This window comes from Mya arenaria, chromosome 9 (genome assembly GCF_026914265.1).
Source record: "Mya arenaria isolate MELC-2E11 chromosome 9, ASM2691426v1".
NCBI lineage: Eukaryota > Metazoa > Mollusca > Bivalvia > Myida > Myidae > Mya > Mya arenaria.
Genome location: NC_069130.1, coordinates 19,357,768 through 19,385,577, shown reverse-complemented (window position 1 = coordinate 19,385,577; position 27,810 = coordinate 19,357,768). Strand labels below are relative to the sequence as shown.

General features: G+C 34.1%; 1 protein-coding gene across 2 annotated transcripts in view; it reads left to right on the top strand.

The window, feature by feature from the left end:
• The first annotated feature begins 1,904 nt into the window (after window positions 1-1,904).
• LOC128202653 (protein mono-ADP-ribosyltransferase PARP12-like) overlaps window positions 1,905-27,810 on the top strand; it is a 33,837-nt gene continuing 7,931 nt past the window's right edge. The window contains exons 1-11 of one of the 2 annotated variants that reach the window (XM_052903680.1): window positions 1,905-2,035; window positions 6,742-7,551; window positions 11,295-11,410; window positions 13,136-13,265; window positions 14,456-14,540; window positions 17,481-17,653; window positions 18,453-18,627; window positions 20,111-20,328; window positions 22,929-23,043; window positions 23,950-24,086; window positions 26,882-27,018. In XM_052903680.1, the coding sequence (XP_052759640.1) occupies window positions 6,788-7,551; window positions 11,295-11,410; window positions 13,136-13,265; window positions 14,456-14,540; window positions 17,481-17,653; window positions 18,453-18,627; window positions 20,111-20,328; window positions 22,929-23,043; window positions 23,950-24,086; window positions 26,882-27,018 (2,050 nt within the window). In that variant the 5' untranslated portion in view covers window positions 1,905-2,035; window positions 6,742-6,787. Of the gene's footprint in view, window positions 2,036-6,188; window positions 6,283-6,741; window positions 7,552-11,294; window positions 11,411-13,135; window positions 13,266-14,455; window positions 14,541-17,480; window positions 17,654-18,452; window positions 18,628-20,110; window positions 20,329-22,928; window positions 23,044-23,949; window positions 24,087-26,881; window positions 27,019-27,810 lie in introns of those variants that run through there. The other variant, XM_052903679.1, reaches the window with a different exon arrangement.

The window sequence follows — 27,810 nt, the reverse complement described above, 5'->3', positions numbered from 1 at the left end:
TAGCTTATTAATCTTTTAAGCTAATATTGCATTGTAAGGGGATTTTTTTCGCTCAAATGTGGTTACCTTAAAAATATACCATCCGTGGCAAGTTTGCAACTAAGGGAGGCAACTCATTATTTTATGTTAGAAAGAAAGCTGGTCAAAACGTCATGACAATTTACAATATTATCAACCACTTGAGGCAATACAATACTGATACTATCATGTATTAACAGACATTATCACAGGCCTTGTTTTGCGTTATTCTTGTCAGTCGCCCCCGTCTTTGAAATTCAGAATACCGCTAAAATTGTGGCTCTTTTGTACATGTAAAATGGTATGAAGTAGTGGGAAGCGAAAGTAGGCTAAGAAGGGTTGAATGAAGTAACATAGAGGAGAAAGGGTGGGAATGGAAGCTACTTTCGGGTACGAAATGACTATCTAAAGGGTACGAAATGACCAAAAATCGGAGGGTACGAAATGGTAAGAGTACGAAATAACTAGTTTCAGATACTTTAATGACCGTAGACAGAAAGCATAAAAAAACAAGAAAAAGTGAAACAAGAAAAGTAGAAAAGCATAACGGTATATAGTAATGTGTAGTTGGTGAAACAACGTTATAAATTATACATATTTCTACATTAGCATGCTAGAAAAAATCTTCGGAAAGTATATCTAGGAAGTTCTTCATTTATCATGTAATTAAAATGCTACTAGATTTTACAGACATTATCAGAAACAGTAGCGTACAAAGAAATGCATGGAACCTTGCTTTTATGATTGGGTCAATCACTTCCTACTGTTAACAATCCAAACCTCACCCAAACTGCCACCGGCATGACAATAGCAGCACCTACTACTGCGTAAGAATGTATATTTAAAGGTGCACTCTTTCTCCCAAATAAGATTTACCACATTAAATAATATTCAAAAACAACAACATCCGATTGCGGGTATAATTTGAAAGAAAAGTGCATGAAACATGGTATTTCTATCTTATGAGACTCAATTAGATCACAATAAATCTTTTAGCATTCACCAATCATTTAATTCTTTTTTCGTTTTCCGCTATGAAATACACGGTTACAGTCTTTTTTTCAGTAATTAATTTTTTTTATAAATGCATTATTTAGTTAGTAGTTAAAGGTTTATTAGTTAAAATCGATGTTTTTTATACATGTATTTGTTTTGATTGTGAATAAAAATGTCACTTTAATAGACCAGATCGATACACCTAAATAAAACTTGCTGACCAAAAAATTGATGTACATGTAGTTAGGTACGTGTGTTCGATAGATTTTAATGAAATATCAATTTTAAACAATCAAAAATACACAGTATATAGCCCTTGTTATTTAATTGTTATAATTACTATTTCTTTTCAAAATACCAGCTGAAAACTTTTCTGGTATTTCAATACCACATCTTGTCAAGTAAGCGTACTATAACCGGCAAGCACTCTTTCAAATGATACAGAAAATATTTGGAGACATTGGCTTTTAGAAATTACATGCTTCGAAGATTTCTGACGTAACAAACTGAATGTCATACATGCAATCATAAAATATTTCTTCACAAAATTTGTTTCAAGTATATTTTAGGTTATTAGTATGAGTAGATGGAACGTATGTATAATCTAAGCTCTACTTACTAACCACATTGATCAGTTGTTTTTACCATATATGTGTACTCCAATATAATGAGCTCAACTCGGAATCCAAAACAGCATAAGATTTAAGAGAAAATTATCTAAATTAAAAAGCATAAGAACTAAAAATCGTAAAAATGAATATCAAAATACACATTCAACTTATAACTACTTGCTCTTGATATGGTTCGGTAAGGGAAATTACCGCTGTTGATAGTGGACGTTTTGACTAAACCTGGAGTTTGCGAATCCTATAGGTAAGATTATTATAAGATTTTTGAAGAAAACACAAAATAAATTTATTAAAGAATAACGGTGTTTATGTGTATTTGACTTTGTCATTCATAACGGCATATCATATCTCATGCATTGAACGCTGGTGTATTGTCAACTTGTGCTCATACGGTATACGCTTGTTTTTGTTTTGTTTTTCAAAAATATAAGCTACTTTCACTTTCGTTTTCATGTTGTTGTTTTTCGAAATCAATTAATTCTTTTTCAGTAACGTTTCAGTATTGGGCAGCATGTGAAATGTAAAAGAAAAGGCTATATATATATATATATTTTTATCCCGCAATAATCCCGAAATATCTACATTGTTAGCATTACCCATCGATTTTCTTAAATATTGGAATATTTTGATAAACTTTTGCACACTTATCATTCAACTTAAGAGATGTTTTGAACATTATGATTTTTATAAAATTGTTACCAGCACTCAAATAAACAATGCCTTAATATTCAACCCGAAAACCAGTAAATTGACCTTAAACAGCTGGAATAACTGGGCAGTTGCCTAATTCCGGATCAATTTTGAAGTTTTCTTAAAATATTGTCATAATTACTGAACATAAGTGCATAAAATTTTAATAGAGAAATGTTGGATATATATCAACCAAAATGGAAAAAGAATAAAAGAAAAAACAATTGATTATAATATATTATTCAGTACGAACTAAGGGCATAAACGATGTCCAAAAACCTGCATTTAGTGCCTAAATATTCAGATTTTTTTCAAAGAACAAAGTAAACATTATTAAGTCAATACAAATATTTAAATGCTACTCAAATGAACATCAAGTATTAAATGTTTAACCTGTATATAAATTTTATACTTCTCTGAAGTATTTGTATGTGTATTTTCGGCGTATCCGAACTACTTATTTGTCCGAATTTGCATAATTTTGAAAGTACGAATCTGCTTCATTTTTGCTTCATTTTCATATCAAATGCTGCACAACACAAAACAATGACATCGTCAATTTATTTACTTTTCATGTAATTGGCATTGTATTTCGTGATTGACGATAAGTCATAAACATCGTATAGTAGGTCTAGTGTTTAAAGATAACCCTGTCGAACCTCAATATAAAAGCTCGCGCTGTGTGACGTCATCCCCCACGTGACTTAATATTGACATTTAGGAAAGTGAAAGTTTAGAGGTATTTATTTTGGGGTTATACTCGAATAGCTGCACTTTTGTGTTATTTTTGTTGCTATGGAGGTCCGTTGCGTAGACTGTGATCATTCTATATTGATCACGGTCGCCGAAACGCTTTTTAAACGAATTAGGCAACTGCCCAGTACGGACATTATGGACCAGACAAAACAAACCATTTTTTGGGACATTACAGACAAAAGTCATTCAATTGCACTATTTAGAAAAAAATGCCCCAATTTGTATGTAATATTGTTTTTAACTTCTAAATACTACATAATCAATATATATCTATTTTCATATAAAGTTATAACAGGCAATATAAAGAAATTTATGAAAAATATTAGGGATCTATGTTAAGGAGGTAATGAGATATTGCCCTGTGGAGTTATGAGAGAGGACAAGATTACTTGAACAAAAATTGGGAGTTAGGCCAGAGTTTGTTTTTTTTATTTTTACGGGAGCGCCGTACCTAAATATTGCAAAACCCAAAAAAGAAAAAGATTCAAATTCCTAACTTTATTTTTAGTTTTTCCGTCGCCCGTTTCTTCGATCTCCGATAGAAAATAAAATTTAGTGTAACCTTACGCTAATTTCACAACAACAAAAAATTATTGCGCACAGTTTCCAAGATGGCGGACCCCGGCGATTATTGCTTTTAAAGTTAGCTGAAGTATGTTTCATTGTTTTGTGATATCACATGCATATTATATGGCATGATGAAAAATAAAACTTGAAACTTGCTTAATATCATCATCTAAGCGCTTGTAAGGAATATGGCTGCCTTTTACGAAATTTTAAAGTGGATTTAGTTTGAAGACTGACAGTATGATGACACATGACAATTATCTTCAATATAACTGTGAAAAATCCCTTGAAATTCGAATAGATTAATGGTTCAATATAAATTTTTGTGAAATTCACTCATATTCAAGTATTTATTAACAAATTAAAGACCAAGGAGTGAATAAATTAAAAAAAATAATGTTAATAACATTATAAATCATGGTCTGTAAGTTTCTGAAGATGGTCCGTAATGTCCCTAAATCTGGTCCGTAATGTCCCGAAATCTGGTCCGTAATGTCCATGGTCCGTAATGTCCGTGACCCATTAAAAACACAACAAAAGTGTAGAAGCACATATTAAAATCATGCACATATATATGTACAGAATTGATTTAATTATCATCATGTGAAAATGCCAGATTGTTTTGCCTTTATAATACAGACTATTGTTGCATCATTTAATTGATTACCAGTTATTTGCAATTATTTAGGTCCTGAGTGAGAATTGTTAATATTTATATGTTAAATCTGCTTAAGGAAGTCTGGATTTTTTCACTAAACGTTTTTTTTCTATATATATATCCAATATAGCTGCCGCTGTTTCTGCTTCAGCGGGATTGGTCATTTCTCGGCCACCAGCCAAATGTCAGGTCGAAAGTTGGCTTTTTTCTGGCCGTTTCTTGGCTAAATATGGGCCGCTCTGTTTAGACACCGGCCAGAAAAGGACCCGGCGAATTTTCAGCCAGTTTATGGACAAATCCATGGAAATTGCTGGGAGATGGCATTCTTGTTTAGGTTTTCATTGAGACAAGCCACATTTTTATTTTTCAATAATAATTTTAATAACTTTGGATTTTTGGCGAAATGTTTGATAATTTTACAAAGATTTAAAATGAATAACATTTATGCTGTGGCTGTCATTTTATTTTCTACGAACTTGGAACATTTTGGCATTCATTCTTGTTAAGAAATATATAACTTAGATAGAATTTCACTTGAAATTTTTTGGACTTTCTGAAAGTATGGACACTACAAATATATTTGAAGAAGTTGTTATTTTTAAAATGATGCCCTCTAACTGCTTTGGCGCAACACTATTATACAACAGGCAGTATGGAGTACAAACCAAGTGTTCACAACTTCAAAACATGCATTGCATAAAAAAATTCAAAAAAAAAGAAAAAAATATGGAAAACCCATCTTATTTTTATTCTTTTTTCTCGACGCTCATTTTGACATCTTTTTCTTATTTTTATTCCCTCCTCCTGGTGCTTATTTTTGAAAAAATTCCCGTAAAACGAAAAATAAAAAACTCTGGCCTTACCTTGATCAGGAGTTTCCAGAGTAAGTTTATTAAGGATCTGATGGAGAAAAGCTATAGATATAATTTATGTTAAGGAACAAGGTCAATTTGGTAAATAGGGCCATAACTCTCATATGTTTGGTTAATATTGTATGATGAATGATCAAGTTACTAACATAGTTAGAGAGTGGAAAAGGTCAAATGGGTAACATTTTGACATTTTACCTTGGTGCCAATGGCTCAATACTCAAGTTCTGACAAAGTTACCTTGTTGACATGTTCATATTGCTTAAAATTGCAAAGTGGCTTTGTTTGAAGTGTTTGTGTTCCTCAAAAGGGTAAAGTAGCTTTTTTGGTGCAACAAAGTAGCTTTTTTGAACTGTTCTTATTGCTAAATGTACAAAGTACCCTTGTTGGTGCGTGCACCAACAAAGTAGCTTTGTTGAAGTGTTCTTGTTGCTAAAATCACAAAGTACCTTTGCGCGCACCAACAAAGGTACTTGATATTTGATATAGTTGAAAATAAGGCACTAAAGTACCTTTGGCTTTGCACCTTTAGGTTGTGAAATCATCAACATTGTTGTGAAAAGTTTTGTGAAAGTTAACATCGCTTTTCTAGATTTAATGTCGTTCTCTTATTCCACACAATACAGTGTTTTATGATCGTACACTGAAACAAACAATTATTCTCTATCTATTTGCAAGAAAATGATCTTGACATGAAGTATTTTTGCCTAAAAAATCAATATAAAAATGTCCTACTCACCATACCTATTTAGTGTTCATTTTGGAGGATGTTACCCTTAACCGGAAAAAAACAACTTGGCCTTATGAGGATCATCATTAAAAAACACACAATAATTTTGCATCATGAAATTATATGCATAAGTTTAATAGCTAAAGATGCAGTATTATACCGGTAATCAAACTTGAAGATTTCTATACCCCGGTAATTTTTTGCAATGTACTTCCTGTTTCATATCTCTATCAAGCTTTTTATCTGCACCAAAAGTTTTAAGATTAAATCTCTTGAAGAAAAGTTGTTTGTTACAAATAGACGGTTTTAAAGATATCTCTCTCTTCAATGTTGTGTTAATTTAAAACCATATTGATTTAAATACAGGAAGTAATCTTATATATATAATATTGTTTAAAAGAAAGAAAAAAAATCAGCATTTTGAATTCCTTGTGATCAAAAAAATAATGAATATGTACAATTACACATATATTTCATATATATATACTTAAACAATAAAGTATATTTAAACAATAAAGTATATTTACAATTTTAATTTATGTAGCTTAGATAATAAGATAACAGTGGTCGAAATTAGCACAAGCCCGCGTGCCCTACACGGGTAAAATGCATTCCAGGCTTGCTCAAATTCTGGATTTTATATAGCAAGTTCAAAATTTTGATGCCAAGCATTAGAATAAGAATCCGGGCTTGTTTATCCAAAAGACTAATTTCGATGACTGAGATAATGAGGTTAGATCATGTAGTCTTTTTTTCTTACTCCAAATTCACAAATATTTTGGTCTTTGTATGCTAAATTGTTTAAAAAAAATATTTACTTATTTTCAGCTCACAGAAATTTTGCATCATACACATGTATATTTAGTGCTTAAAAATGGCGATGAAAATGAACCAAGTGCAGGATGACATTGTTCGCAGAGTGATTGGACTACTGGCATCACAACCTAACAACGTGATAGGATTGGCAGATTTGCATGCTTACTTCAAATCAGTCATGAAGAAAAAACAACTTGAACTACTTCTAAGAAACTATGCCGATCAGTTTGAGTTGTTTGAAGATGGAGTTTTATTTGTTCGTCTTGTTATCAAAGTTACGTTATGTGAAATGCATTGTTCAAAACAGACTTGTCCCGGAAAAATGCCATTCTGCACAGGCTTACATGTCTGTAAGTTTTTTATTTTATCTGGAAACTGCAAATTCAGTTCTTGTCATTTTGGTCATGACCTAACAACTTCTCACAACATGGAAGTTTTGAGAGAACACTTACTGGATCAGTTACCAATGTCTCTTGTAAAAGATCTCCTGAAACATTCCGACACCCGAAACGCTGCAACCATTCCAAAGATCTGTAAGTTTTACAACGTGGGGGTAGGATGTAGGAATGATGAAGCCGGAAAACCATGCCCACATCTGCATGTATGTAAACACTACCTTACAGGCACTTGTAGGTTCGGAAAACACTGCAGGAGAAGCCATAACATCCTTGAAGGTACAGTAAGGAGTATCTTGGAGAAGCATGGAATTAGTACGAAAAGAACGCCAAAGGAGTTGTTAGCGGAACTCAGAGAAATAATGCAGTCAGATGACGGGAGTGACTGGGGGAGTGTTGAATCTGCTCCTGAACCGATGTTTGCAAGGTTTGTACATTGGTCCACAGTAATAATATCTGTCGTGTGTTTCTGGTCCGGATACAAAAATCCGACCCGAGGGCACCTGCATTGCCAGGTAATGAGGCTTGCTGAGTTACTGGCTACACAGCGTGCCCGAGGGTCAGATTTTTCTATCCGGACCGGACATACATGATTGATAATTTTTCTAACATAACTTAATTTACGTTTAATGAAATAATTACTAAGGGTGCGTGCGATAATGTTTACTGATGTCATGACGCGCATGTAATTTTATTCCCTACTTATGTCATGAAGTTCCTTTAATTTAACGTCATTAAGGGGTTAGTTTGTTTTGTTTTGAAGCATTATTTTTGTTAGGTTAATTTTTATGGAAATTGTTTTTAGCTCACCTGTCACATAGTGACAAGGTGAGCTTTTGTGATCACAATTTGTCCGTCGTCCGTCCGTCCGTCTGTAAACTTTTACTTCAAACGACATCTCCTCATAAACGGCTTAGCCAATTTCATCCAAACTTCACAGGAATGTTCCTTGGGTGGTCCCCTTTGAAAATTGTTCAAAGAATTGAATTCCATGCAGAACTCTGGTTGCCATGGCAACAGAAAGGAAAAACTTTAAAAATCTTCTTCTCCAAAACAACAAGGCCTAGAGCCTTAATATTTGGTATATAGCATCATCTAGTGGTCCTCTACGAAAATTGTTAAAACTATCCCCCTGGGGTCAAAAATGGCCCCGCCCCGGGGGTCACTTGTTTTACATAGACTTATATAGGGAAAACTTTAAAAATCTTCTTCTCAAAAACCACAAGGCCTAGAACTTTGAAAATTGGGATGTGTCATCATGTAGTGGTCCTCTACAAAATTTGTTCAAATTATTCTCCTGGGGTCAAAAATGGCCCGCCCCAGGGGTCACTAGTTTTATTACATAGTGTTATATAGTAAATCTTTAAAAATCTTCTCCTCCGAAACTGTAAGGCCCAGGGCTTAGATATTTGGTATACAGCATCATCTAGTGGACCTCTACCAGATTTGTTCAAATTATTGCCACAGGGTCAAAATTGACCCCGCCTAGGGGGTCCTTGTTTTTACGTAGTGTTATATAGTAAATCTTTAAAAATATTCTTCTCCAGAACCGTAAGTCCAGGAGCTTAGATATTTGGTATACAACATCATCTTGTGGACCTCTATCAAAGTTGTTCAAATTATTGCCACAGGGTCAAAATTGGCCCCGCCCTGAAAGTTATTTGTTTTTATATAGTCTTATATAATAAAACTTTAAAAATCCTCTTCTCCAAAATATAAGACCTAGAGCTTTCATATTTGGTATATAGTGTTACCTAGTGGACCTACACCAAATGTATTCAAATTATTGTCCCGGGGTCAAATTGGCCTTGCTCAGGGGTCATTTGTTTTTACATTGTCTTGTCACTTAAATATCTTTTCCTCTGAAAGTAAAGGTCAGAATGACTCCATACTTGATATGTAGCATCCTTACATGGTCCTCTCTCAACTTTGTTCAAATGGTTTTGTTTGGCCCCTTTTAGGGGTCACCAGAGCAAAAAATAGAAAAACCTTTAAACAAGTTGATCTTATTAACTGCTTGATGGATCTTCAAGTCTGAAGCATCCTAGCATGGGCCTCTGTCAGGTCTTTTCAAATAATTTTGTTTGGCCCCTTTTAAGGGCCACCAGAGCTAAAATTAGTAAAAAAAACTTGACATTTTCTTCGCATGAACCCCTTGATAGATCTTCAGCAAATTTGGTTTGAAGTGTCCTTGCATGGACCTCTCTTAAATTTGTTCACATAATTTTGTTTGGCCCCTTTTAGCTAAAAATAGAGTAAAAAACGATTATTCTTGTGAACCTCTTGATGGATATTTACCAAATTTGGTATAAAGCACCCTTGCATAGACTTCTCTCAAATGTATTAAAATAATTTTGTTTGGTCTCTTTTATTTTCATATTTGCATATTGATGGAACCATACAGAGATGTTGAATGGCGTACTAATTAGTGCAACATCCATTTAACTTAATGAAAAGTGACCAGCCTTATCAAAAATGTGCCATTGATGAAAACCTATTTGATTATTATACATTTCATTTTAATAATCATAAATTCATTCTTACATTAATAGTTGATATTTATTCCTTTCATGCCTAGTTGATCAGATTTGATTTTAAATTATTTCATCAGTGAAATAAAAGGGCCTCTTACACCTGGGCATGTTACCTCCTGGCTGATCAGTGTTGCTTGTGCTTATTTTGTCGTTGTTATATCATTTGCTTTCTGATTAAAGTTAAAATGTAAAGTAAAAGAAGTATTTATTACTTTTGCACATGTTTTAGAATTAAAAGAGTTTTACATACATGTATGAAGGTGCTTGAAAGTTTGACATTTGAAACATGTAGCTCAAATTACTCAGGTGAGCGATCCAGGGTCATCATGACCCTCTTGTTTGAAATATCATAAGTATTCTTACTTATTTGCATATATATAATAAAAGAAATAAAAGGTATTGCATCATAGTGCTTTACTCATCTAGCATGGGAGGTGCCAGATAGAGATTTCCAGCATGGCTGAATTCACCTGAATTCACCGGAAATGCCTCAGTTGTGCTAGAATGCTCCAGCTATGCTAAATAGCAGGCTGGCCTTTTCCAGCATCTTGCTGCCTTTTTACTACACCTGCCTGTGCCCTGTCTACTTCAGAAATAAGGATAAAAATAATAAATATACATAGTTTTGACACTTAAAGCTGCACTCTCACAGATTGAACGTTTTGACAACTTTTTTTATTTTTTGTCTTGGAACGAGCCAATTTTTGCGAAATTTCATGTAAACCAGTTATATAAGACTGCTGACAAAATGTTAGACCGCAGATTTTTTTATGTTAAGTTAAAAGAAATGATGTTTTATGCTTTTTCCTTAAACCGTTAGTAACGGTTTAAGCCATAAAACATTAATTTTTGAACAGAAATATGAAAATCTGCGATCTGATTTTTTGTCAGCAATCTTTGATCATTGGTTTGCAGATATTTACGCAAAAATTTGCTCTTTCCAAGACAAAAAATAATAAAGTTTTAAAAGCAGTATATCTGTGAGAGTGCAGCTTTATAAGTAAAGATAACAGCTAAGGTATTCATAACAAACTATTAGTTTTGACACATTATGAATCGAACATTGACCCTTGCAAGTGCCCCATTTAGGCTCATTCAATGCACATCAAAAGTGCCCTTTCTGATCTTGCACCTTTCCCTTTTGAAATACTGGCCGGAGCACTGTTGGTGTTGGGAATCGGACCATATTACTAGATAGAAAATCTGAGATAGGAAAAATGATTGACGATCAATTAAAAATCAATTATTTTCATTCTTATACAAATACTTAAGTCTAAGTGCATTTTGACTTCATTCTTTTTTTTATTATTATTATTAACTTCAAATTAAGTTTGCATTTCTTGAACTAAGAAATGTAAATATAGAAAAAAATGTTGTTTCAAAAAAAATAGATTGATTTGCGAATGTAATGGATCATCAGTACAACTCATTTAGAAGCTTTTCATAATTCTTTGAGAAATTTCTTAGTTCTTGTTTATCAAACAACAGATAATACTTGTCCAGGACCAGTTCATTGTTTACACATACATGAAATACTTTGAACATGAAACTATAAATATACATATTTTAAGTTTACAATAAACAGAATTGCATCCATGTTTCTCTTTCTTGCTAAAATATTTCTCTTTTTCAACAGAGGCAGGCCACCGCCAGGCAAACTGATACGAGCGATGTCAGACATGACTATTCAGGACAGTGGGGGCGTGGCCACTTCTAGGAGACCACCAATGTCTCCTGCATATATTGGCGGAGGTATGAAATTTCTTATAATGTTTTAGCCAGGTTTTAAAAAGGACAGGGTGCTGCAGAAAAGAGACTGGGTGCTGAGGCACATTGTATTGTACTTACAAATAAAAAAAAGTTGTCAAAACGGTCCATCTGTTACAGTGCAGCTTTAAGATATTAACTAAAAACTTGGAACACCATGTTCACATTGCCAACAAGTACATGTGTATTAAAGGCCCATTACTCTGGCTGAATCATATACCGGTATGCATCTTGGTGAAATGAGAAAGTGTACAAAATGAATTTGCGAACATTTTTGAATTGTGAAAGTAGACCTTTGCAGGCGCGTAGGAAGGACATTGACATTGGGGCCACATTATTATAATCAACTACAGTTTTTGAAACATCCAAAAACGATACAAATAGTTACTGTCTTATTGCCTCTTCTTCCACTTACCCGTCTTTAATAATCTGCCGCCTGTTTTCACGCCATTCACAAGCCAATTAGCTAGATGGTCACAGGTTTAATCATGACATGGTGACCTGTTTATTCCCCATTGCCGTTACTAGCCAGAATATTGGGGCCGCGGGCGCGGCCCCTGCGACCCCAGCTCCTACCCGCCTGCCTTTGATCATTATTCATAGATATGGGGCCATATTCACTTTAACTTCAGATTTAAAGGTGCACTCTCAAAGATTGTCAGTTTTGACATTTGTTAAAAAGTTGTTTCAGAATCATTTTATTTTGCCATCAATGCTTTTAATTTGGTAATATAAGATAACTCACAAAAGGGCAGCTCTCAATTGTTTGGAAAACTCCCAAAAATTCCATTCTTTTTAAAACTGCACTCACACAGATCGAACTTTATGACAACTTTTTATATTTTTTGTCTTGGAAAGAGCCAATTTTTGCGAAAATCAATTGAAACTAGTCAAATAAGACTGCTGACAAAAAATAGATTGCAAATATTAATATTTAAGTTCAAAAATTGATGTTTTATGCATTTTCCTTAAACCATTAGTAACAGTTTAAGGCATAAAACATTAATTTTCGAACGGAAATATGAAAAATTTGCTCTTTCCAAGACAAAAAAAAAATAAGTTGTAAAAATGGTATATCTGTGAGAGTGCAGCTTTAAAGCCTTAAAGTAATGCTTTTAGCCATAAACATCAAAATTCAGATGTAAATATACACAAAACTGAGATATGATCTGTTGTCAGCTGTCTTATCTTACTGGATTCCTCATACATGTATTTACACAAATAATGGCTCATTTCAAGACAAAAAATTAAAAAGTCAAATCAGCTACACTGTGAGAGTGCAGCTTTAAGTTATTTTTTTAGAGAAGAAACTGAGTGTTTTGATTGGACCGACTGAAATGTAAATTTTCCAATAGACTGAATGCAGTGGTAGGTTTTTATACCTCAGTGGTCTCAAGTCCGAGTTGAGACTCGGACTCAAAAAAGCACCTATATAGATATTAAATTACAAGGAATCATCTTTACTCCATTTGTTTTACAAAAAATGATATAAATAATTGTTCGGTTTCAAAAAGTAATAAATTCAGAAGATTTCATCATCAAAACTCAACCAGAAGGAAAGTTATAAGGAAACGGAAGATTTGCAGATTTAACTCTTCAGTCTGAATTCAGACTTGAGACTGTTTTTGATCATAGACCCTGTTCTGTAACTTCTGACTTAGTATATCCATGCAGAAGAAGGAGTGTATGTTCCATGTTCTTATATTTTAGCCGCAGCTGTCACGCCTGGGAGACGAACCCCAAGGTCTGCGACTCCAAAGACACCAACCAGAACCATACGATCTCCGAGTCCAGGGATGCCTTTAAATTTCCGTAGGGGTAGCCCGAGTCCTGTTGGCAGGTACATTGTATGCATAAGGAGTTTTGTGTATCTAATACGAGTTTTCATAGGATATCATTCTACACCTTAATTTTTGTTCAGCACTTGTCCTTTCGAGCAAGTAATTGAAGAAAACCACTTGCCCAAAAACAGTTTTACTTGCCCAAAATCATTAAAAAAATAAATAAACAAATAAAAAAAAAAACCAACGAGAGAAGTAGTTAATTAATAAGCGCCCAAGTGTGGGGCACACGCTTAGACGCTTATATGAATACTACAAATGCTGAGCACACAGAATGCTGTTACACCAATTCATGCCTAAATAAGTGAAAGCCAATATCTAGAACGTTCATTTAGGATATGTGGATTGTTCCTGAAGAAATTATGAAAACTGAGGGATTTAAATTTCGGAAAAAATGCACTTGCCCGTTTGGGCAACCACCTGGGAATTTTGACTTATCCGAAACAGTATTTACTTGTCCCGGGCTTCGGGCAGTCCAGTTACGACAAAGACTGGGATATAATCTTAACAGGTAATAGGGACTGTACACCAGATTGGCACCAAAAAAGTTTTTTTCTCTAACAAATCTCAGGACAATTATTTGTTTAAATGTTTTACTCTTTGACATCATAATTGTAAAAAAAAAAATGTAAAAAAAAATCGAGTCGGAGACCCTGTTCGAACTGGTGTTGCCAAAATTGCTGTCCAGTGTTGTATCCACTGTGCTACTGAGGCTCACTCTAAATGGTCGGAATATTTAAGCTATATACCTAACTTGGTAATATCACGTGATAACATCGACCAGCCAATCACGAATAAGGAATGAATTCTACAAGGTAGACATACCTTAGTAGTAATCTTTTTTAATGGAAGAATACGAAAAAAAACTGCGAAAATAAATTAATTGTATACTATGTATTACTTCAGTTAGTAAGTTTCAATTTATTGTACACATCAATACCAAGTTTATGTCATTTTTCGACAATTTCTTTTTTTTTCGCTATTTCATCATACAGAGTACAGCCCCTTTAAAGGATATGATTGTTCTAACCAAATTTAGAATTCATATTTGGACATATTTAGAGATAAATTCCTTTTTTTGTCGCTGACACAACATTGCATTCAGAAAATGTCATAACAACAAACATGTGAAAATTTGAGACTCAGAGATCTTATTTATGTAAATGGAATTGTTGTTTTTTGTCTTCAGAATGAGGCAGCCGAAATCAGATAAGGTGTCAGAATCTGCAGCAGACAACATTCTTAACAAGAAGATATGTATTTACCACTTGAAGGTAAGAGTGTTTTATTAGCACATCTGTTTTTGAAAGAAAATAAGTCGTGAAATCATCATTACTTTTCAAATAATTTATTGTAGTATTGGCATATTGTTGGTGTCTCTGTTACTGTTGTTCAAAAACTGTGACCTTAGGCCATAATTTTAAAAATATAAGATACTAATAAAAAAGCTTCAACCTATATTGTGCCCCTTTGGATAAAACAAATGCACTGAGATTTTCTATGAAAACTGCCTTTGAGGGACCCTAAAAAATAGCAACATATGCTTCAGGTAACCTGACCCTACCTGCGATAGGCACGGACCCTACCATTTTTACAATTAGTTGTTAAAAATAAAAATATCGATATTATTTTTTTTATGAGCTCGACTATTCGAAGAATAAGGAGAGCTATCCTAGTCACCCGAGCGTCGGCGTTGGCATAACCACTTATGTTAAAGTTTTTGTAAGAGTTTTTGTACCACCTCAAATATTTTCAAAGTCCATTGACATATGGCTTTGAAACTTTGCACACATGTTCACCATCATGTCCCCGACCTTTACACAGGAGGAGATAATTCTATCAAGCATTTTGACAAAATAATGCCCCTTTTTCTACTTAGAATTTATGTTAAAGTTTGCGTACCACCCCAAAGTCCATTGACATCTGGCTTTGAAACTCTGCACACTTGTTTACCATCATGCCCCCAACCTGTACACAGGAGGAGGTAACTCTATCAAGCATTTTGACAAAATTATACCCCTTTTACGACTTAGAATTTACTTTAAAGTTTGTGTACCACAAATATTTATACCCCCCAAAACAAAGTTTGGGGGGGGGGGGTATACTGGAATCGGGTTGTCCGTCTGTCCGTCTGTCCATCCGTTTTTTTTTTGTCCGGGATTCATCTTTGTCGTTATTGAACAAATCTTTTTCAAACTTTCAAATATTAATGACCATGATGTAAACCTGTGCCTCAGTGGATTTGGTCAGAGTCGCATGATCCTGAGTGGAGTTGTGGCCCCTTAATGAGTTAAATTGGGCAAAATTAGCTTTGTCCAGGATTCTTCTTTGAAGCTATTGAGCAAATCTTTTTCAAACTTTCAAATATTAATGGCCATGATGTAAACCTTTGCCTCCATGAATTTGGTGGGAGTCACATGATCCTGAGTGGAGTTGTGGCCCCTTAATGAGTTAAATTGGGTAAAATTAGTTTTGTTCGTCCTACTCCTTCGTCATTTTTGAATGAATCTTTTTCAAACTTTTAGCCATGGTGAGAACATTTGCCCCTGTGATTGTGGTTGGAATCACATGATCATGTCTCCAATTATGGCCCCTGAATAAGTTAAAATAGGCAAAAATTATACAGCTTTGTCTAGCCTAATCCTTGGTCATTTTTTCTCATTTTTTCTATAAATCTTTTTCAAACTTTCAGATGTCAATGACCATGATATGAACTGTTGAATATGTGATTTGGTGCACCTGTATTAATCAGAATGTTTGCATGGCCTTAAAAAGACCTTTAATTGATTTTGTCCTTAAAAAGACCATCAAAAGTCCTGAAGTTAGGTGCATACAGGCCTTAAATTTGTTACAATATTCGCTTTGGTGGCCTACTCCTTTGTCATTTTTCAATATATTTTTCTCAAACTTTCAGCTATCCATGACCATGATGTGAACCTTTGTATATGTGATTTTGTGCACCTGTATTATTTCCTTGGTACTCATGTGTGGGGGGGAGGTGGTGGGGGTGGGTAAACAGAAATTGGGTTGGCAGACTGTCAAATTCACCCGTCCACCTTCATTTTGGAATATCCTGTCAGGAGTCATGACCCCTTTATGGTGAAAATGAGAGAAACAGGTTTGTTATCTCCACTGAGGTGGGTGGGAGTGGGGTAATATTCGCTTTGGTGGCCTACTCCTTTGTCATTTTTCATCATGACCCCTTTATGGTGAAAATGAGAGAAACAGGTTTGTTATCTCCCCTGAGGTGGGTGGGAGTGGGGTAATATTCGCTTTGGTGGCCTACTCCTTTGTCATTTTTCAATATATTTTTCTCAAACTTTCAGATATCCATGACCATTATGTGAACCTTTGTATATGTGATTTTTTACACCTGTATTATTTCCTTGGTACTCATGTGTGGGGGGGTGGGGGTGGGTAAACAGAAATTGGGTTGGCAGACTGCCAAATTCACCCGTCCACCTTCATTTTGGAATATCCTGCCAGGAGTCATGACCCCTTTATGGTGAAAATAAGAGAAACAACAAACTTTCAGATATCCATGGATATCCATGACCATTATGTGAACCTTTGTATATGTGATTTTTTACACCTGTATTATTTCCTTGGTACTCATGTGTGGGGGGGTGGGGGTGGGTAAACAGAAATTGGGTTGGCAGACTGCCAAATTCACCCGTCCACCTTCATTTTGGAATATCACAGGGAAGGGTTGGGGGGTATTCGTTAGCCTTTGGCTTACAGTTCTAGTTTCAAATTAAATTTATGTAAATTTCTCAGCACATAATGTTTTGCATTGAAATCTAATTTAACAGTGATCCATGCATGTTTCGCCAAAACTTTTCAATCCATACACCCAAAAGCGGCGGAATAGTCGAGCGCGCTGTCTCTGTGACAGCTCTTGTTGTTTGTTTTAATATGTAGTTTAAAACCTTTAAAGTTTTATACAGAAGATTACGAAGTCTTAACACCATTCTTCAATGATAGAAATAACGTTCTGATATAAAGCCCAGTAAAAAAAAAACAAAAAAAAAACATAACTACCCTACCTGTTTTTGAAAAGGATGTAACTCTAACCAAACCATTTATTTTTGTACAGTCTGTGGTGTGCAATGTCAAAATTGCATACATCCCTGCTAACACATTCTGTCCTATACTAGCAAATTTCACCAATGTTTCTTACATGCTAATGTTGAGTTTTCTTTGTTTTATTGCAGAGTCGATGCTCGTACGGGGCACAATGTTTCAATTACCACTGTGAATTACCGTACCAGTGGGTTTACCGATTTGATGACAGTGCTAATTGGGAAACAGTTGAACCCGAGGAAAACATTTGTATGGAACTGCAATATGTTGATCCAGCCAACGATGAATACTTTCTGTTTATTGAGTATGTTGGTCTCTTAAGTTTGACAAACTTGTATTTATATGTTACACCTTCTTTTAATTTAAAATGGAAGATTTTTGTAGAATAAAAATGGTTATTATCGAACAGAAACAGTTCTTTAACAGTAAGAAATTATCTGATTAGTCGAAACCTGTTGGCTTAATATCGCTTGGCTCAATTTCTTCTTGGCTTGAACTTGAATGTAAAGGACCTAATTATTTTATCTCTATGAAAGCCTTCCGGCTTGGCTCGATATTGGCAAGGCTTGGAGTATTTCTGCTAGGATCCCTGGGATATGGAGCCAGCATTTTTTTATTGCTGTATTTTATCAGCTAGCCTGTCTTTAGAATAAAAAATTATAAGTTTCTTTATAGCCTTAGTGTTGTTTTCAGCACTATTATGTAAAAACCTTTAAACCTTTATCATAACTCAAAAAACTTTCATGATATTCAAATGAAACTGTCAGACTATACATGTGACTGAAGAGAAAACACAATAATCAGAACTCCTTGGCCATTTCCCATTAAAAGCAACCTATTTCAGGAGGGGAATGGGGCTGAATTTCGGCTCAAAATGTCCTGAAATAGCACTTGCCCATTAATCAGTTTTCAATAATTATTGTGCACATTGGTCATAATCAGTACCTATAGATAATTAGGTCAGTTGATCCAAGGTCATTGTGACCATTACTAGAAAAATTGTGATGTGCATTCCGGAGATACACATCTGATTCAAAATATTTTAGTTAAATATAGTTAATCTTAATACTACTCAATCTTATGTTGATTGTTTTCCACCACAGTGGCGTGTCAGTGCAACTTAAGTTCAAGACCATGAAAGCACAGGGTGGAGACAAGCACCTGACATTCTTTCGGTTGTCAACGGAGACATCGGCCATTTTGGATACACAGCCCCTAGCAACCAGTTGGGAGTGGTTTTGGAAGGGACAGATGGGGGATTGGAAGAAATATGGTGATGTAGGTGTACATTTAAGCTCTATGTTTCATGCTTGATGTTTGTAGCCTATGTTTAAGACTGAGTAATTTTAAGCTTGACTATTCGAAGAATTAGGAGAGATTTTCTACTCACCCTAGCATCGGCACCTTGGTTACAGTTTTGCAAGAAAGGATATCTAAAGAGATATTTCAGCAAATACTTATATGTAATGCATTGGAACTTACTTAACACGAGTGTTTTTAACCATCCTATTTAATTAATCAACTACGGATGTCCGGTTAGTGCACTCACTTCTCACCTAGGCAACCAGGGCTTGATTCTACACTATTGTGTAACATCATGCTAATAAGAATGATAAATATAATGTTGTAATAACGTGTTTCACAATCTTTGTAAGAAACATAAGTTTAAACTAAATGATCATGTCACATAATTCTATCTTGATTATAAAGAAAATTCTGGACCTTTATTATTCAATTTATAAATTCTGGTAAAGGTTTTGAATGTAAGCACACATAAAGTAATATCTCAGTAAAATCTACCAGGTAGATGTATTGCATTGAAACTCAATACAACAGTACTCAACAATCAAACCTACTTAATTAATCAAGGCAGATAATTCTACTTTGCATATACTGCAAATTATGGCCCTTTATTATTTGACTTAAAATTCTTGTAAAAGTTTTGCATATAACATTTAAGTCAACATTTCTGCAAATTCTTCATGTATTGCAGTGAAACTTCTGCAGTATGTTCTCAACCACTTGACCTACTTTATTATTTAAGTTAGATAACTCTGTATATCATATAATGCAAATATGACCCTTTGTATTTTTAACATAGAAATTCTGGTTGTAGTTTTGCATTGGTTTACTTAGAAATTCTGGTTGTAGTTTTGCATGTAAGGGTGCATAAAAAACAAGCCAGAAACTACTTGATGAATTCTCTGAGTGAATCACAGAAAGCAATTCTTTCACTCAAAGCTTCTTATGGCAAGCTTCAAGTGGAAGTAGAATTTTCTGTGAATGCGAGTATATTTTAAAATCTACACTAAGATTTTTCTATTAAATGTTAAAATTTAAGAAAAATAACAATTTGATTGGCATGATTGATAAATTACATGAAAAACATAACATAAGGACAACATTTCTTTGACATCATTTAAAAGGATCAATTAATATCCTAAACAATGGTTCTTCTTCTGAAGAAAACCTTGTTTAATTTAAAAGAAAGGTGCAGAAAACACTGTATTTCAACCTTATGAGATGATAGTTTATCGCTTAAAAACCTTTCAGGACCCACCAGTCATTTAATATTGTGCGATTTCAGCTATTAAATACAGGGGTTTAATCTTGTTATCAGTAATAAATATTTTCCAGAAAGGCGTTATTTTGTAATTAGTTCAAGGTTTATCACTCAAAATTTATATTTGTTATACAGGCAAGTGCATCTTTTTATTTTAAACATCAGTGTCACTTTAAAGAATTTTCTTTGACTTTTTAGGATGCAGATGGATACCATTCCACAATCTCAAGCCAGGACCTAGAACAAGCTTACATCTCAAACCCCGATGGTCAGCTTAAGTTTAGTACTCAAGGCCATGAGTATATACTAGACTTTGTAAAAATGGTGCAGTGTAACCTTCACTACAAAACGGAGCGAGAAGTAACTAGACGACCAAAATTCATTTCAAAACATGAGTTTGAAATGCGCAAGAAACAGTAAGTCGACCTGTTTAGTTTGCTAATATAATAAATGTACATTTGGTATTTTATTTGGGACATATATTGAAATGAAATGAAACAAATAATGTTCAAAGTTTGCCAATATTCAATGGGATAATCAGCTAAATTTTGAAATTGATTATCACCCTTTGGTTAAATTCTCTAAGAAGAAGTGTTGGGAATCAGTTTCAGCTTGACTTTCGATAATCGGTTCCAGTCAAGTAACCGATTATTGATATTACAATCGGCTTCTGACAATACCTTATTGACTTAATTGTAGTCTTGTTCAATAACTTGTTATCCTTAAAGGGACTGTACACCAGATTGGCACCAAAAAAAGTTTTTTTCTGCAACAAATCTCAGGACAATTATTTAATAGAATGTTTTACGCTTTGATATCATAATTGTAAAAAAAGTACCAAAATGTAAAAAAAAAAATTGTGTCGGCAACCAGGTTCCAACCCGTGTCGCCAAAATTGCAGTCCAGTGTAGTATCCACTGTGCTACAAAGGCTGAAGCCAAACAAGTGGTATATTTAAGCTATAAACCTAACTTGGTAATATCACGTGATAGCATCGACTAGCCAATCGCGCATAAGGAATTAATTCTACTAGTAGGTAGATATACCCAGTAATCTTTTTTAATAAAAAAATACAAATAACTGCTAAACTTAAATAAATTGTAAACTATGTGGTACTTCAGTTAGTAAGTTTCAATGCATTGTACACATTAATACCAAGTTAATGTCAGTTTTCAACAATTTTCTTTTTTTCTTGCAAATTGATCATCTGGCCCCAATTTCTCGAAACTTCTTAAGCTTAACAGGCTTAAGTCGCTTATTTCAATTAGCCAAAATACATACTGAAAATGGATTTTGATAAATGAAAAATGTTTTTTTCTGATAATCATACAGATTTTTCCTACATAATTTCTGAAAATTCTTTAAGAAGTAAATAAAACACATTTTATAGAACAACAAAAATAGTGAGATTAGCTTGATCCTGTTATAAGGGACTTTCGAGAAATTTCGAGAAATTGGAGCCGGGTGCACAGTTCCTTTAACTATGCTTATGGCATGTGTATGTTTGAAGTAATCTAGTGCTGTTGTTGCTTTCATATATTGTTAATGGTAACAACTGATCACTTCCAAACTCATAAATGATCTCCAAGGAGAAAATCGGCGGAAACTAAAGGAATGCAAATAACGAGAGGAAAGAAGAAAAATAACTCACCAGTTGATTTGATGATTGATTATGATCATATACAATTGATTGTCGCCGATTTCAGGTCCAACCAATCAATTTTCTATTATAATCGATCATTGTAACATAAACTACTAAAAAGAATAAACCAGTATTTCCCACAGGGGACAGAAGCAAACTATTTTTATGTTTTTCTAGCCGATATATTCTATATACACAGTGACAATAAATATCAATTGGCATCAAAATTTACCATTATGGATAATGGAGATACCTGATAAACATAACAAATTCTTTAAATTAAATTGAACCATTTGATAACTTTCAAAGTTAGCCCATATCATGTCATACCATTTTAGCCAATGTCTACAGCAAATTATCTCTTTTGTGCTTATGTTAGGATTTTAGTACATTATAAGAGCATATATGATGAGCCCATGTTAGGATAAATACTTGTGTGTGTTAGAAGGCATGAAACGCATGTCTGTTGTAGCTATAAGAATAGTTTTGGTAATTGGACCACCTCTATCCTGTATCAAAGATTTAAAACTTATCAATAAAGGATTAATTAAAATTTGAATGCCTGTACAAAAACATGAATTTATTATAACTGAGGTTTCTCATTTCGTTTGTATTTTCTAGCTCTCTTGTAACGTTAATTTCATTCAAAAGCCTTGGTTAATTACAATAATCACAATTTGAAGGAAACTGTCCCTGAAGCAGTAATTAAACCTTAAAGGGGCTGTACTCTGTATGATGAAATAGCAAAAAAAAAAAAATTGTCGAAAACTGACGTATCGATGTGTACAATGCATTGAAACTTACTAACTGAAGTACCAGCTAGGTGACAACTAATTTATTTTTCGCAGTTTTTTGGTATTTTTCCACTAAAATAGATTACTAGGTACAGTGTGTATGTCTTCATAGTAGAGTTCATTCCTTATGCATGATTGGCTGGTCGATGTTATCACGTGAAATTACCAAGTTAGCTATATAGCTGAAATTTTCAAACTGATAATAGTAAGCCTCCATAGCACAGTGGATAAAATACTGGAATATAATTTTGGCGACCCCGGTTCGAACCTGGTTTCCGACTTGTTTTTTTTTTTTACATTTTGGTATTTTTTTTACAATTATGATATCAAAGAGTAAACCATTTTATTAAATAATTGTCCAGTCTTGTGAACAGTCCCTTTAAATTTAACAACAACTCTTTAAGATATATGTCCAATAATCAATTGTTAAAAAATAATAATTGATAGTGGCTTATGTTCGATCAGTTTTTCTTTTTCAAACAATCATCAGAATAACACAATATAGTTACAATACCTCCATGTCAACCACTTTAAATTAATGATATATTATAGTGTTAACAACATCATTTGTCCATGCCAGACAAGTAATACAGAAGTCTGCAGGAGCTGCTACATCAGAGTTTGTCCCTGTCGCTCCGCCACACTGGAATCTGAGACCAACCGATGAACTGTTGAGCCATTGTAGGCTCGTTCTTGTAAGTTTGGAGGTTTTCGAAGAAAACAAATCTACACATTGTTGTAGCCTTGGTGTTATTGCTGACCATGTTGTTGTTGGTGTGCAAATTGTTGAACATTGACCATAACTTAAAAACAGTTCAAGATTTTTTTAGAAAACTTTGTACACATTTTACCAGAGACAGTATACTAATATACAGCAAGGCCCATAACTCTAGTTTATTTGTGCTCTTTTTAGACTGGAAAATGAACAGATGAGCATTGACGTTCTCTCCAAGGCACTGTTGATAAGACAAGTGATAAAATATTATAATATACCTGTTGCATTTTTAATGCCTTCAATATGATGTGCCTGATTTGAGCATTTGCTCTGTTGCGTTTTACTCAATATATATACCAGGAGTATGAAGAAGGAGGGGTTTGAGTTGTTGCGTTTAACAAAGTAAAATTTTGTTGTTATCAATTCTCTTAGCTCTGATATCCTCATTCTTAAATAGACTTGAGCCTTTGGCCATAACGCAGAACACATTTTAGATAAACCCACGAACTTAGTACCAGGAGTATGAAGAAGGAGGGGTTTGAGTTGCTGTGTTTAACAAAGTAAAATTTTGTTGTTATCATTTCACTTAGCTCTGATGTCCACATTCTTAAATAGACTTGAGCCTTTGGCCATCACGCAGAACACATTTTAGATATACCCACGAACTTAGTACTCATTTTAAATTTAAAAAATGCATAAGTCAGTTACTTCAGTATTGTTGAGTTATGTCCCTTTAAGAACTAAGGACAACCAGATGTTGTGCTGAAGTTCGTTGTATGTGGCAATGTAGTCTACAAAGTCAAGTGGGATAGTGTCGTTATTGCTGAGTGAGTTGATTCATATCAAACTATTGCGTTATCTCATATTTAAATATCTCTTTTTTCAGCTAGATGAGCGGAAACCAAGTATGAAGACCGAGTACAATAAGATTGAAAACATGTTTTCTGCGACCATGCCTAGTACGGTGACCATTGTGTCGATCTCCAGGGTGGAAAATGGTGACCTTTGGCATAACTATCTGAGGTAATGACAAGTTATGGCTTGGTCGTCCGCCCTTCAAAACTTCTGTAATGACTTGAGTATTAATCACTGGGGTGAGTTGTGTATGCGTGCAAAGCCCTATTTGAAAGCAAAACATAAGACTATGGCCAAAAAAAATTAGTGGTTTGAGTTACCAGAATCCTTCTACGAAAAAGTCCTGTTTGCAATGATTAACAACTATCTGAGGAAGATGAAGGTAAAATTGCAATTGCATTGGGGTGGGTCATATATTCAGCTGAGGTTGCTTTATTTATTTTAAATAATATCTCATTCCTGCAGTTAGTAAAGTGTGTTCAATCATGACACTCTTATTATTATGTTATTTTAGTAGCACTACATGTATTAGATAATCTCCATGCCTACTTTCTATATTTACCTCAGTGATCTCCATGCCTTGCTATTTACACTAACCTTAGTGATTTCCATGCCTTGCTATCTACATTTACCTCAGTGATCTTCATGCCTTGCTATCTACATTTACCTCAGTGATCTCAATGCCTTACTATCTACATTTACCTCAGTTATCTCCATACCTTGCTATCTACATTTACCTCAGTGATCTTCATGCCTTACTATCTACATATACCTCCGTGATCTCCATGCTTTGATATTTACATTTACCTCAGTGACCTCAATGCCTTACTATCTACATTTACCTCAGTGATCTCCATGCCTTGCTATCTACATTTACCTCAGTGATCTCAATGCCTTACTATCTACATTTACCTCAGTGATGTCCATGCCTTACTATCTACATTTACCTCCATGATCTCCATGCTTTAATATTTACATTTACCTCAGAGATCTTCATGCTTTACTATATACATTTGCCTCCGTGATCTCCATGCTTTAATATTTACATTTACCTCAGTGATCTTCATGCCTTACTATCTACATTAACCTCAGTGATCTCCATGCCTTACTATCTACATTTACCTCAGTGATCTCCATGCCTTACTATCTACATTTACCTTAGTGACCTCAATGCCTTACTATCTACATTTACCTCAGTGATCTCCATGCCTTACTATCTACATTTACCTCAGTGATGTCCATGCCTTACTATCTACATTTACCTTACCTCAGTGATCTCCATGCCTTACTATCTACATTTACCTCAGTTATCTCCCTGCCTTACTATCTACATTTACCTCAGTGATCTCCATGCCTTACTATCTACATTTACCTCAGTGATGTCCATGCCTTACTATTTACATTTACCTCAGTGATCTCCTTGCCTTACTATCTACATTTACCTCAGTGATCTCCCTGCCTTACTATCTACATTTACCTCAGTGATCTCCCTGCCTTACTATTGTTGTATCTTTATATTGAATCCAATATTTAGATCCAAAAAGACAAAGCGTGATTAATATTTTGAGTTCTTTATTTTCAGTTGTCTCCAATATGTTTATTTTATAATATTTTTCCAAATACTGAACTGAGCTATTTTTAATAAGCCCTGAAACAAACATAGGACGTAACTATAATTAAATTGTGAATAAAACAATGTACACAAATGCAAGCAATAGAACACAAGACAAAGTTCCATTAATTCATGTAGGTTATTAAAACCGTTAATATAACTAATTATATGGAACACAATACAAAGAAATTTACAATTCTTTATATACATAAAACACACACACCTAGAGTATAATCTCTAGTAGACTATAATTATCGTATATACTTCAGTTACTGATACGGAGGTAGACAGATTTCACGCTCATCCTCTTACATGTTTTATATGGTAAAGCTGAAACATGCATGTTAATAAATATTAAGTTATTTGTTAAAACACCATGTTAAATTCCAGCAATAGTAAATCTCAAATAACTATTTGAATCTCAATTGCAATACAAGTAGATTAAAAACATAAAAGAAGCAAATACCTTTAATTTGATGTTTTCCCTTCCAATGAAATTTTATTAAATTAATTAGAACCATCACGCCAGAAACCAAAATCAGAAATGTTCCTGAGAAACATTATTTGGCCGAGGCTCACCAAAAGCTTGAAACAAGACATTCATTGGTTAAAAACTCAAGAAAACATATACTCATTGGTTGCTAAAAATGGAATGAATATTAATGAGAAAAACATGAAAACCAGTTTGGGAACCAACAATTCTATCTTAATCACATGACTGGTCAGGTGACCGACATCATGAAATAACAATTAACAGTAAACAATTATCAATGACCACCTAAATACCGTAAAGTCCCTAATGATAACACATGCAGGATTATTCATCAGGTGAAATGATGAATTATGGAATATCATAATTCCTCTAAAAGTAACCCTTACTTAATAATATTGAAGATTAATAAAAAACATTCACATATTATACTATGTTACACTATCTGCATTTACCTCAGTGGTCTCCTTGCCTTACTATCTGCATTTACCTCTACCAGTGATTTAACTTAAAAAATGCTCGTATTTCCAAAAAAACTCTAGGCTTAAATATTTAGGCTTTGTTTTTTGTTTATATATTTGCGAACGTGTACATCCGTTGATATATTCAGGGTAGGGGTTGGGGGGTATGACCCCACTCCTCCCCCAAAATTTGATAGATTATATGAGTTCAACAAAAAGTTTGATTTCTCAACTTAATATGAGCAACAACTCACTGATCTTGCAGGTCCTCATTTCAGCGTGTGCATGTGTTATTTCATTTATGGAAATAACAGATCTTTTCTTTTGATTCCGAATGTACATATCATTGTATTTTGGCTTCTTTACGAAAAGCTTGATTTGATAAGTTTGACTGTTTCAGTAAAAAAGCTAAACTGAAGAAGCGGAACAAGGGCGTAGATGTGGAGGAGAGACAACTCTTCCACGGCACCAAGAACGACACTATGGAAGCCATCTACAGACAAGGGTTTGACTTCAGGTTGAGTGGAACTGCTTCAGGTAGGAATTCATATTGTAAAAGTTCTCATGCTTTTAACAAAAAATGACATGCTTTTACAAAAATGTGCATACTTTTATCATTAACAATAATTCCATGTTGAAAACATAGGCAGAAATCATCATGGTAAAAAGATGGACATTCTTAGAATACTTATTGCTAATCTTGTCAGTTTTGAAGCATTGATGATCGGTGCAAAATTGTCAAAAAAAAAATGAAACATTAGTTGAAGTTGCCCTTCTTGAAGCTTTTGTCAAAAGTGTTATTCTTAAAACACTGCTTCAAATTCTCATGGTTAAGACACTTGTTTTAAGTTTTCATGGTTCAAACATTGCTTAAAATTCCCATGCTTGAAACATTCATTTGGTGGAAATTGTCATGCTTGAATTATTAACCATACTCATCAAGCTTGAGTCAGTGGCTAATATATTTAGTTTGATATAGAAATAATGTTCATAATTGTTATGCTTGAAATTCTGGTTGTTATTGTCATGCGTGAAGGTAAACACTTCACATTATTAACTGTTATGCTTGAACCATTGGTTATGTATAAACTTGACATGCTTATCATGCATGAAGGATCGGTTCTGGTTATGTATAAACTTGACATGCTTATCATGCATGAAGGATCGGTTCTGGTTATGTATAAACTTGACATGCTTATCATGCATGAAGGATCGGTTCTGGTTATGTATAAACTTGACATGCTTATCATGCATGAAGGATCGGTTCTGGTTATGTATAAACTTGACATGCTTATCATGCATGAAGGATCGGTTCTGGTTATGTATAAA